The sequence below is a fragment of the Mus pahari genome, chromosome 23 (genome assembly GCF_900095145.1).
Source record: "Mus pahari chromosome 23, PAHARI_EIJ_v1.1, whole genome shotgun sequence".
NCBI lineage: Eukaryota > Metazoa > Chordata > Mammalia > Rodentia > Muridae > Mus > Mus pahari.
Genome location: NC_034612.1, coordinates 12277980 through 12290246, shown reverse-complemented (window position 1 = coordinate 12290246; position 12267 = coordinate 12277980). Strand labels below are relative to the sequence as shown.

Sequence of the window (12267 nt, the reverse complement as noted above, 5' to 3'; positions counted from 1 at the left end):
CAAAGCTAAAGTAAGCAAGGCACAGTTATACAACACCAAGGCCGGGGCACGGTGGTGTATCCTACAAGCTCTGTACTTGGTGGGTTGAGGCAGGAGGATCAGCACATACTTGAGTTATCTGCAACCTTGTGATTTAACTGAAGCTTAAACCCACTCTGCCACTTTCCTACGCGGTGGCTGTGGTCGGCCCACAGCATCACACAAGTGAGTGCAGGACGGCTCCAGTCCAGCACTCACATACCGCACTGTCCTAGTTTGGACAAACATGTCCAGTGTTTGTAAACTCAGAATAGCCTGAATTCTCATCTGCCAAGAAGCTGTGGCATGTGCTTTCCTGTTTTAACATTTCCTCAGCCCAGATGTGCTCAGCATGTCATAATATTACCCTAGCAAACGCTGGGCAGCTCCACACAGTTCTGATGCCAACGTCATCCAGCTAGGACAGGCCTGATTCCCCAGTCACACCAGGAAGTAGATCAAGGGCAGGATCATACAGCTTCCCTCTGCAGACTGCTGCAGCAGTTTGGACTCAGCCACTCAGGAGGCAGAACTTAGCTGCTGGGGACGTGGCCCTGGGTAAGCAGGGCACTGGGGAGTAAAGGGCTTCAGGTTCCACAGTGCTCTCAGCCAGTCAAGGTTGGTTCTACAGGGCACCTCAGAGGAAAATGAGCCGCCACCCTCGACCTAGCTGAGAGAGGACGCACACCTACACATTTTCACTCAGAGCTCAGAACCTTCCAGAGAATGCTTACCTCTCACATTTAATCCGTTGTCACATGCAAACTGTGCAAAAGGTGACATATAATTTGGGTCATAGGCCAGCTCATGCGCTTGCTCGGCAATGCTTCTTGCAGTCCTCTGTATACTCTCATAATTTGAATTCTAAAATGAAGGATGGAGTTATTTTTACCACAGTGCCTCATGTGAGTTCTGCATAAGAACACTTCGTGCAGGCAGCACTGTAGGGCAGCACGCTCACCTGCACATCCCCCCAGCACTTAGGTTTAGCCAGTGAGAAAGACATGGAGACAGTGCTACGGGGACCAAGCCCGACAGATCACCACCCTGCCTGAGAAGCCTCTGGTTGAAATGACTCCACTGTTTTTATTAAGATTTTCATTTTTGGTCTTCCATTTGAAAATTTTGAGGTATTCTTGCTAAAATGGGATGGTCTGAAAAGGTGGGTTCAGGACACATTTTCATGGTGCCTCAGAAGTCCCCCGTGTTTGGGAACACACCTTCCTCTCAGTTCACAGGCAAGCCATATTAGCTTTTTTCAAGTAAGAGGTACCCTGGTGCTGGCTCTGCTGAGACTGGCCTGCAGCCTGTGTATGCCACGGCAGACTCTTGCTTTGCTGTGCGTTCTCTCTGACCGTGCCTTGCCCTAGCTACTTCCACTTCCTCATCTATAAAATGGGCACTGGAGGACAAGCCTCCCCTCAGCCCAGACGTCAGAGGTTCTAAATCTTTCAGTCTAAATGTCAACCAGCAGAGAGCTAGGACAGCTGGAGGCACGGCTCCAGAGAGCAACAGTACTGGCTGTTCTCGCAGAGGACCCAGGTTTGGTTCCCAGCATCCACATGACCGTTCACATCGGTTCCAGGGGATCCAACACTCTCTTCTTGCCTCCACAGGCACTAGGCAAACACTCATACACATGAGATTTTCAAAAAAGCAAAGTTCATAAAGAAAAGCCAACAGGTCTGTGTCTAGGCCGCCTCCTCCCAGGGGCCTTCCCTAGCCAATCTAAGATAGCAGTCCCTTTACTTCTAACCCTGCTCACTGCCAGCAGCCTATACTGCGTATCCATCTCCTCCCCAGCCATTCTCCTCTGGACTGGAAGCCCTGGAGGGTGGGCCCCAGTCCTCGCGACCACCCCAGGGCAGGCATGGTGTCAGGACTCCTTCCCATGGTGCTGGTTATTCTTCCCTGCCACCCTCAAGGGGAAGGCTTTCCTTCCTCTCAGTTCACAGGCAAGGAGGCACTGCTTGGACAGTAGAAGAAACACCCCAAGCTAGAATGGCGAGGTGCCCGATAAGAAGGCCAGGTCTGCCAGCCAGAACTTTCTCTGGGCTAAGAGAATCTGGGAAGCCCAGCTTGTGGTCCTGCCACCTTTTGAGGGAGGCCAAACTTCCCCTCAGCGGCAGCCCTGGCCAACACCCACACTCCTTGCTGCCTGTGCTCACTCCTGACCGCCCAGCCTCAGCAGCCGCAGGGTGTGTGTAATAGGAAAAGGAGAGGGATACGCAGGTACATAAGACACCAGGAAACAAAGCGCTCCCAACTCCCTGGACCACCCTACGGAGGAGGCCTGAGCCGAGGGCTCCCCAGTTCTCCTCTAATGTTCCCAACTGTAATCGCCTGGGATAGTATACCCATCATTTCAGGAAGTTCAAAAAACAGTCTTTCCCAAACCAACACAGGGACAGGGTAATGGGCAGAGCCCACAGCTCCCAGGGCCTCCGGATGCATTACCTTCAGTTTTTTCAGCTCCTGGAGGATCATGTAATCAGGCATGTTGTCAAAGAGCCCATCTGTTGCTGTCAGGATGATATCTCCTAACTGGACATCGAAAGACGTGCTATCAGCAGCATCGGGGCTGTGGCAAGGACAGAGGAGGGACAGCAAGGTGAAGGGAGCCCTGCAGGTATCTGTATCTGCTACCTGCACTTTACAATGTCAGGAGGCCGGGCTAGTGAGAGGGTTGGCAGACCAGGGGAAGACCAGCAAGCCAGCTCACTTGAGTTCTCCATACTAAGCGCCCACAAGTGAGAGAACTGACTGCCACCAGTGTCCTGTGACCTCCACACTCCTGCTGGGGCATTAACCCCACCTCACAACACGAAGTCATACCAAAATGTCAATCCTGAGGAAACTGGCTGACAGCATCATCTGTATGTTTCAAAGCTCAACAAAAGCCATTGAGGAAAGCTGAGTCCAGGCCGAGAGACCAGTCACGCATGGCACATGGCTCAAAAGGAAGGCTCTCTCCTGAGGCAGGTCTAACCACCAATGCAAGGGAGTGTTCCTGTCCAGTCTGCAGTCTTCGATCCCAGCCTCTCCCACCCACACCACTGCACCCCTTCTGGCTCTCAGGAGGCTAGCCACCCACAGAGAACATGAGCTCCTGTAGGAATGATACTCGGGGGGCACCCAGAGAGGCTCTAGCACAGTTAAGGACTGTATCTCCCACCCTGTTCAAGTGTGCCTGACATGGAACGCATCAAGAACGCTAATTGGCATACTGCAAACAGAATAACCCTCTGAGTTGAGAGAAAATCTTTAATATGTTAAATAGAAAAGGCAGGAGTATGTGGTAGATACAACTACTTCTGTAAAGAGGGGCAGACACACTTGGAGATTTCTAAGCTCAGAGCATCAACCTGGAGAGAAGCTAGCCCAAGAGCCTCCCGGACAACGTGGGGCTGCACCAGGGGGCAGGAGGACAGTTGCTTGCCTTTTGTTTTTTTAGGTACAACTTTTCTGTTTGAGAGAGAAGGTCTCAACTTGTAGCTCAGGCTGGACTTTAATTCATAATTCTCCTGCCTCGGCCTCCTAGGTGCTGGGATGACAGGTGTGTGCCACTATGCCCAAGCTGGGTACAACTTTTAAAGAATGAGATGGCAGGTATTTTTTCTGACAAAGCCTGAAGGAAACAATCTAACTCGGGGGATACACACAGGCAGTTCACAGCCCCATGAGGCTGGCTCCAAGTCTCTCCTGAAGGCCACCTTCACTGTTTCCCAGCCTGAAAGGGCAGACAGAGGAGACGCCTAATCGAACACCTGACCCTGTGGTTAGGGATAGCAGAAGCAAGACCTTAGACACCGACCAAGAGAGGCCAGAGCCAAAGCAGGCCAGGCTTACCAGAGACCCCGCACTTGTATAGTAAGTGCTGAGACAGAGACCGCATGGAAGAAAGCAAAGTAAGCCTTGTACACGCCTGAGGAGCTACACAGTGTGGCTCAGCTTCGCATGGCCAGCCGAGGGAAGGAGGCAGCACACATCTAAAGATAAGAGTGACAACTAAGGACACATCAGGAAGAGAAAACCACCATCATACTGGTGGGAACTGGGCTAGTTCCTTCTGCAAAACTCAAGTCAGCATACAAGGCTCTGGCCTGCTGTCCTTACAAGTGCACCAGATTCTGGAAGTGCAGGCTAATGGCCAGGTTGGCACGGGGGGGCTCTGTTTTATGCTGAGGTTTTCCTTTCTACGAGTGGCCTTTGCCATTCTGCCTGTGAGAGCTTCCTTCCCATTGGACAGCCCGTGCTCTGCTAACACTCCCGCCCACAAGCTTGGTGTCCTGCCAGCTGCAGCTCTGCCCATTCTGACTGAACACACTGTGCCGCTGGAAACTCTCAACCACACTGAAACACGAGCCGGAGTCACATGGTGGTGAGCTGGGCTCCACGGGCCGCTACCTCCACCTCATGGCAGGGCAGCAGACTGTGCCGCTAGCCTGCCTGTCCCAAATCTTGCCCGCAGATCTGGTACTCAGAGGCTAAAACAGGCAGCAGCCAGTGAGGAAAAGGAAACACCGTGACCCGAGGCTGTCAGCTGAGGCCGGCACTCCAAATGGCCATGACTACCGTGTGTGTATTACAGCACACTCAATAACACAAGAAAGCGGGTTCAGAGAGATGGCTCAGGGATGGTACCTGCTGTCCAACTTGACACTGGGAACCCAACATGCTAGAAGATAACTGAGCTGCACACCTGTGCTAGGACACACACACTACCTCCACCTCATACACAAGATAAAAAAGTCACACAGTCCATGTCTAATAGGATGTCCTTCCCCCTAAGGCACTCAGCAGACCCAGAAGCTAAAGCGCTCCCCTCCCTCAGCGGCAGCGGTCTAAGTTTTTAAGACTGGGTCTTTCTATATATAGCTCAGGCTGGCCTCAAACTGGTAATCCTCCTGCCTTAGCCTCCTGAATACAGGGATTACAGGTGCAAGCCCCATGCCTACCTAGCAAGCAGATTATTTTAATGGTCAACATCAAATACCTAATTATATAATATCCTTGTTCCAGAATCAAAGGTGGCAGAAATAGCTGTTTTAGGTTAGTTTGACCCTGAGATCCGGTTCACCAGGAGGTAACAGGCAGAAAGAAAGGTATAAGCAAGAAGAGCATTTACTGTGGGCCTCTGCACTGAAGAACCCCCACTCAGGGGTTGCCAGTAAGCATATGCAGCCCCTAGAAGGTAGCTGAACCAAGTGTGGTCCGAGCCTTAACCTTACTATAGTCTAAGAAAAGAACACCCTGAAAATTAATTTTAAAGTGCTCCAGTTGTTTAAAAGGTTCCTGGAAGTTCAAAATTAAACAAAGAGACATTAGCAATCATCAAGAAAAAGACAACACCCTAGTGACCCCATTGGGACGGAGGCAGGTCTGGCCACTTCTCTTCTGTTGGGAGCAAGTGTGAGGAGGACCTCTGAGTGGGAAGTTATTCTGACAGGCGCGACGGCCGTCAGTCAGCCAGTGTGCGGCTGCTGAGAACAGGACTGACGGAAGCCGGACTGGCCTGCGCACATTGCTTCCAGCTGACTGTGTCCGATCACCTTGGCTTAGCTGGGATACCCACGGCTTCTAAGTCCCTTGCAAAGGCCCCACTAACTGGTCTTGTGGACGGCAGTGTCTCGGGAGAGAGGACAGGAGGGAGGGCTGGGCGAGGCGCCCCCTGCTTGCTTACCTGTCGCTCAGGACGACCCCCTCGGCCTCAGGAGGGGCGATGGAGAGCTGGAATGGAGTGTTGAAGTAGTGCTGCTGCTCGTCAGACCGGTGCACAACCTCGCCGCCCCGGACCACCAGGAAGCCCGAGTCACCCAGGTTCGCTGTGTGCAAGCGGTGGCTACTCCTGTCCAGCACCACGATGCAGGCCGTGCTGCTACCTACAAACAACATGGGCATCTGCTCACTGTCTCCCCTGGGTTGCTGCCTGTCAGCGCTCGACTCCATTCAGGTTTGCCCCACACCCAAGAACCCCAAGGTGCTGAGGACAGGGGTGTGGGAACACGGTAAACAAGGCGCACGCGTGTTCTTCCTCCTGTAGACACGAGTGCCAGGCCCACAGCAGGTTACTGGGTCTTACCACTTAGTCGCTGGAACAAGGCTCCTGCAGCTGACACTTCACTAAACTTACTGTCGCTTCAGACAGGGACATACCCAGCCTCCAAAACCAGGCTGCCCTCTGCTGCAGCCATGAAGCACTTTCTGGAGACGGATAACTACGAGGCCACAGGACCAATTTTCGCAAGTGGCTCAAAGATCAATCTGTTCCCTTTCCAGAGACTGGTGCACAGGAGGACAAGCCCCACCTTGCCAGCAGCCAGCAAGCACTGCGTGCAAGCACTGATATACAAGGCCCACAGTCTCCGGCCTGGCTGACTGCACCTGCCTCCACCAGAAGAAGACACAGCTCACCGAGAAACAAATGGAGCATGCCCGGGTGTGGCCTGCCAACAGCCAGTCCTCTGAGATGATTAACAAGAACCGTAAGAAGTCACAGGCAACCTACTCACTTACTCTGGGGAGGCACTGGATAAATTAATCTTTTTGAGAGTCATACAGCCCTGAAAACATACATATATCTAGCAGGTCTCCATGAAGGAAGCCATGTGAGAAGACCGTAAGAGATGCAAGTCAGGCTGAAAGATAAAAACCCTGGTTAGGAGCCAGAGACCCCGAGTGAGCTACAAGGCTCCGCCTGTGCCACTGGGCCAGGGGCTTTGCTGGCATGAGTGCAGTCCTGCACCCAGTCTCCCAAACAGCTTAGCAGTGTCACACACTCAGCAGCATGATATGAACCCCAGGGGCTCGGCCACTTTGGAGCTCTACGGTCCAGCTCTGTGCTCAGCTTCTGCGTTCATAGCAATAGGACTAAGAGTAAACGCCGCACAGAGAGAGCCATGAGGCAGGGCAAACACCTAACGTGGGCTATCCAGTGCGAGCCACTAGGCGAGTGTTAAAGAATATGCTTGGGAAGGGAAGCTGAGTGACGTAAGGAGATTAAAGCTAGTCTTGGGGGACTGTAGAGACGGCTCAGTGGTTAAGAGGTCTTCCACATTGCTCTTCCAGAGGTCCTGAGTTCAATTCCCAGCAACCTCATAGTGGCTCACAACCATCTCTAACTCCAGTTCTAGGGGACCCATCCACCACCCTTTTCTGGCCTCTGTGGACATACGTACTCTCAGGCACACACATACATGCATAAGGTAAATAAATCAATTTAATGTTAAGAAAGTATTGACTTGAGCTGTCATCCAGCTGTCTGAGTGTTCCCTGAGCTCACTCATCAGCTCACACAAAGCAGATGGAGTGTTCCACAACAGGGAGCCCAGTACTCAGCACGAAGGCAGGAGGCTGAGAAACCCAAGGTCGTCCCCAGCCACGGAGGCTGTCTGAGACGCTGTCTCTTTAAAAAAAAAAACAAAAAAAACAAACAGCTAAAGCAAGCTGGAGTGTGGAGACACTCAGCTAATCCCAGGGCACTGCTTTCCAGGCCTCTCAGCCTCTCTAGGCCCAAGCTTCAGCCAGCCAGCTGTGGAGAGAGTCCCTATGCACCTGCTTCACCCAGGGTGGAGGCAGGTCACACAAAACCACAAGCTCTCCCTGTGCAGACACAGGAGGGACACAGAGGTGCAGCAACTACAGGCACCAGTTTCTCAGTGGGATTCTGGTATTTCTTATCTTGTCCCAGTGAAAAGACATAATTTGGGCTAGAGAGATGACTCAGCAGTTAAGAGCACTGGCTGCTCTTCCAACTGGCTGCTCTTCCAGAGGTCCTGAGTTCAATTCCCAGCAACCACATGGTGGCTCACAACCATCCGTAATGGGGTCTGACGCCCTCTTCTGGTGTGTCTGAAGACAGCCTCAATATACTCATATAAATAAAATAAATAAATCTTTTAAAGCAAGCAAGCAAGAAACAAACAAACAAAGAAGGAGAAGCCCCATTTACTGTAAAGAATCAGGGTAAGCACACCCCATCATTGCTGTCCAGCAGTTTGGCTTCCTTATAGTCTGAAGCGGACTGGTGCCTACGGAAGGGAAACTGTGGGTACTGTGCCTGCCAGGGGCGTTGTCAGAACCTGCTCTATGGCTTGCTGTGCAGTCAGCTCTCCTTCCTAAAAGCCTCCAGCTACTCAACGGTACAAAACGGCCACACAAAAGATCTTCTGGGAGCTGATGAAATTAAATCCTAAGCCTGAGAAACGCCAGAGCCTTGGAGCTCCTCCTCAGGAAACACCCGATGACTCACGGTGAAAACCTCAAGCCACCATTTCATACCCCTGCAGAATCAAAACGATCCTTGTGAGTCGTGGGGCTTCCACAGCCAGAGCAGGAGCAATGAAGGTGGGCACACACAGCCTGGTGGCTGACGCTCCTCCCCTCTCCAGGCGACCCCAGCACCCGTGCCGTGTGAAGATGAGGGTCAGATGCTCAGATGACTGATCCACGTCCGCAGGTGGCTGGGAAATCTCTCAGGTTAGAGTGGACTTATTTTTAGCACTCAGCCAAACAACCTTATTAGGTCTGACACCTCAGCTTTCTTTCTCTTGTAGTGCTGCCGCTGAAGGCACTGTGCGTGCCCGAGCCCTGCTCTACTACCGTGCTGCAGCCCCAGCTGCAAGATCCTTTTCTTTTTTTAAGGCAAGGACTCATTGTGTAGCCCTGGCTGGGCTGAGACTCTCTCTGTAGGCCCAGCTGGTCTCAGACTCAGATCCACCAGCCTCTACTGCCCAAATGCTGGAATTAAAAGATGCCATGACAGCAACCCTTTGGATTCTTAAGAACTTCCTAGTGTGTTTAAGGGTTTCTGAGGACACTTATCAATAATAAAGGCTTGCCTTCTACAGTATATTTTGCTTTGTAAACTTTTTAACAGTTGCTGGATTAGAAACAAAGGCAGGCTGGGGAGATGGCTCAGTGGTTAGAGGAACAGAGTTTCATCCCCAGCACCCATGTGGAGTGGCTCCCAACACCCATGTCCCTCCTGCTCCAAGGGATTCAGCATCCTTCCCTAGACTCCATGAGCATGCATACATATGACATTCACTAAAAGTAATAAAAGATGCCGGGTGGTGGTGGTGGCACACGCCTTTAATCCCAGCACTTGGGAGGCAGAGGCAGGTGGATTTCTGAGTTCGAGGCCAGCCTGGTCTACAGAGTGAGTTCCAGGACAACCAGGGCTACACAGAGAAACTCTGTTCTGTAGATTCAGTCTGCCAGATCTGCTCCAATTTAGTTGCAAACGTTGTGGAGGGGTGTGTGTAAGGTCAGGGAAGTGTGTGCACCAAATATGGTGACAAAGGATCATTTCAGTGGGTTTTAGAAGTGACAGTAATTCCAGCATTATAAGTAAACCTCGATTACGTCACTATCTCTGTTACCTTGGGTGAATGGGAAGGAAAGGAATGCCCCTCCCCTCCCCTTCGAATCTTTTAGGCAGAAAAAAGAAAAGAAAAGAAAAGAAAAGAAAAGAAAAGAAAAGAAAAGAAAAGAAAAGAAAAGAAAAGAAAAAGAAGAAAGTAGGAATTCTGCGCTGTAACTGGCTGCTCTAGGCCCAAGAAAATGCCCAGGTAGGGGAAATGGTGGTGCCCACAGAAAGTGCTAGACACTGTCTAGGAAATGCTTTCCACTCAGGTTAAATGATTTGCCCACAGTCATACAGCTCTGACAGAGGTACTAGGGCAGGACCTAGACTGTCCCACTGACCCATGACAGTCTCTGACTACACCGAGAGAAGCGGGGCCGGCCCAGCAGAGGCCCTGCCAGCCTCCACCCGAGCTCCAGGACCCAAGTGCCGCAGAGACAATCTACTCCAGGAGGCTGTGCTGTGGCATCCGTGGCCCCACACGCAAAATAAAATAAATAAATGAAATGCAATAATAAAAAGCGGTCAGGGGACTGCAAGCTGGCCCAGTAGGTAAAGTGTTTGATGCCAAGGCTTGACCACCTGAATCTGATGCACACAGGAAAGGCGATGGACCCCTCCCGGGTTGTCCTCTGACCTCCATATTCATGTGTGCACGCATATCCACTACTAATAATCAAATAGTTCCTTTAAAAGGAAGAAAGGCAGTACCAAGCCGAACCCCAGGAGAGCTCTCAGTGGGAGGAAGTCAGAGGTGGGCAGTGAGGAAAGAGCCTCCGTGGGGAAGGGGCAGGAGAAGCTCACTTGAAATATAGGGGTGGGCGAGGGAGGCCCTCTAGTAACCAGAAAGGATCTGGCAATGATGACCCTTGGCATGATGGCCCACACCTTTAATCCTAGCACTCAGAAGGCAGGGGCAGCAGCTCTCTGAGTTCAAGGCCAGCCTGGACTGGGTAAGATCTGGTTTGTCTTGGCTATCAGTGGATGCTGTCAGGAGAGGCACAGACATCTACTCACCCAGCAAAGGTACTTTATTTTGCAGCAACTCGCAGTAGCTCGTGGTGAGAATCCCAACAGGATTGCTGGGGACAAAGCGTCCTTCTTTCACTAACCGTTCACATGTTCGCATTAAAGTCCCTGAGAACTGAGATGGGTCCACTCCGTAGTCTCTCCACCCTCCGACGCCATCAGCAACTCCTGAAAGAGAAGCAGTGCTCTTAAGACCACGATCACTGGCTGAGAATGTAGCTCGCTCGGTGGCAGAGCTCCCTCCTCCCATGCACAGGAAACCACAGTCAGCAACTTCCCCGCACCCCTGACTCCCCCGCCCTCTCCCCAGCAGCTCACCGGTGCACACCAGTGCTCGTACTGAGGAAGCCTCATTTAGGAGCATCACTGCACACGCTAACATCTCTGTCCACACTGCCCGATCTTCTGCTTACTATCTGCCCTTTCGAATATTCATGAATAACTGATAGCACAGACCTTTAACCCCTGCACTTAGGAGGCAGAGGCAGGTGCATCTCTGTGGGTCTGAGGCCAGCCTGGTCTACAGAGGGAGTTCCTGGACAACCAGGGCTACATAATAACGAGACCCTGCAATAGGAAGTACTGCATTTATTCATGTGAGGGTTTTTCTGGCATCATGTGCCTGCTGCCAGCACAGGGCAGAAGACCACACTGGCTCCTCTGTGAGCCACTTCGTGGATGCTGGGAACTGAATTCAGGCCCTCTGCAAGAGCAGCCAGTGTTCTTAACTACTGAGCCACCTCTCCAGGCCCTGGCTTTTTTCCTTTAAGTACCAAGGTTAGTGACAATAACTTTTGGGCCAGAGCTGGGAATGAGTACAGGAAAGAAAAGCAGAGCCGGGACAAGTGCTCGTGCCCCTGAAGTAGATCCCAGAAGCAAGACACGCATGCACACCCAGCACACAGCGATAAGGAACTGTTAAGAAATGAAGAACAGAATGGAAACCCCCATCCCCTCGCTCTTCCTGCCCTGTGCAGCTGGCCAGTCGTGTGCTGAGAGGCTCTGGGAAAGGGTGCTCCACACCGAGCTTTGCTGAGTGCACTGTGAGAACTTAGAAGGGACAAGGGACGGTGTTCTCGCTGTTTTATACCAACTCGTGATTCTAACAGCAGTACCCTGGGAACCAGGCCTGGTAGTGCAGGGCCGTAATCCAAGCTACTCAGGAAGACCGTAAGTACAGTCCAGGCTGGACAGTTTCTTGATTCTCTCAGTAAGTCAGAAATGGGCTGGGCCATAGCTCAGGTGTAGGCTCCTGCCGAACACTCACAAGAGCCAGTGCCTCAAACAAAGAACATGTTGGTAGAAATTATAGCCCTGGCTGTCCTGGAACTCCCTCTGTAGCCCAGGCTGTCCCGGAACTCAGAGACCCGCTGCCTCTGCCTCCTGAGTGCTGGGACTGAAGGCGTGCGACACCCCTTACCTGGCTTCACTCTTTCCTAAGATATTTCCAGTCATTCTATTCTACTGGATGATACTGGTGTGAACTTTCCCGGGTCCATGAGGCTGCTGGTGAGTGCAGAGTCTGCCGGACACTCCCTTTAGCAACAGGGAATGAGTCTTCAGTCAACAGAACCTGCACGTCACTCTTGTACCATCTCCCAAAGCACACCTTGCAAAACAACACGCTTCTTAACTCTTTCCAAAGTTAAAATCAATTCTTGCCTACTGGCATTAAAGAAATAGAAAAGTGTCGGACATATACACGCTTTTAAGGTTTTCTACGGCTTTTCTGGAAGGATCTGTTAGAAATATGAGCAATAGTTGTTTTAGAGGCTAGGCAGTGGTGGCACACACCTTTAATCCCAGCCCTTGGGAGACAGAGGCAGGCGGATTTCTGAGTTCGAGGCCAGCCT

The 12267-nt window shown here is 51.7% G+C and overlaps 1 protein-coding gene across 1 annotated transcript in view; it reads right to left on the bottom strand.

The window, feature by feature from the left end:
- Nucleotides 1-12267, bottom strand: part of Pptc7 (PTC7 protein phosphatase homolog) — a 40660-nt gene that overhangs the window by 3700 nt on the left and 24693 nt on the right. The window contains exons 2-5 of the mRNA XM_021222662.1: nucleotides 10403-10582; nucleotides 5702-5900; nucleotides 2476-2599; nucleotides 753-882 (exon numbers count right to left, since the gene is read on the bottom strand). Of these exons, the coding sequence (XP_021078321.1) occupies nucleotides 753-882; nucleotides 2476-2599; nucleotides 5702-5900; nucleotides 10403-10582 (633 nt within the window). The remainder of the gene's footprint in view (nucleotides 1-752; nucleotides 883-2475; nucleotides 2600-5701; nucleotides 5901-10402; nucleotides 10583-12267) is intronic.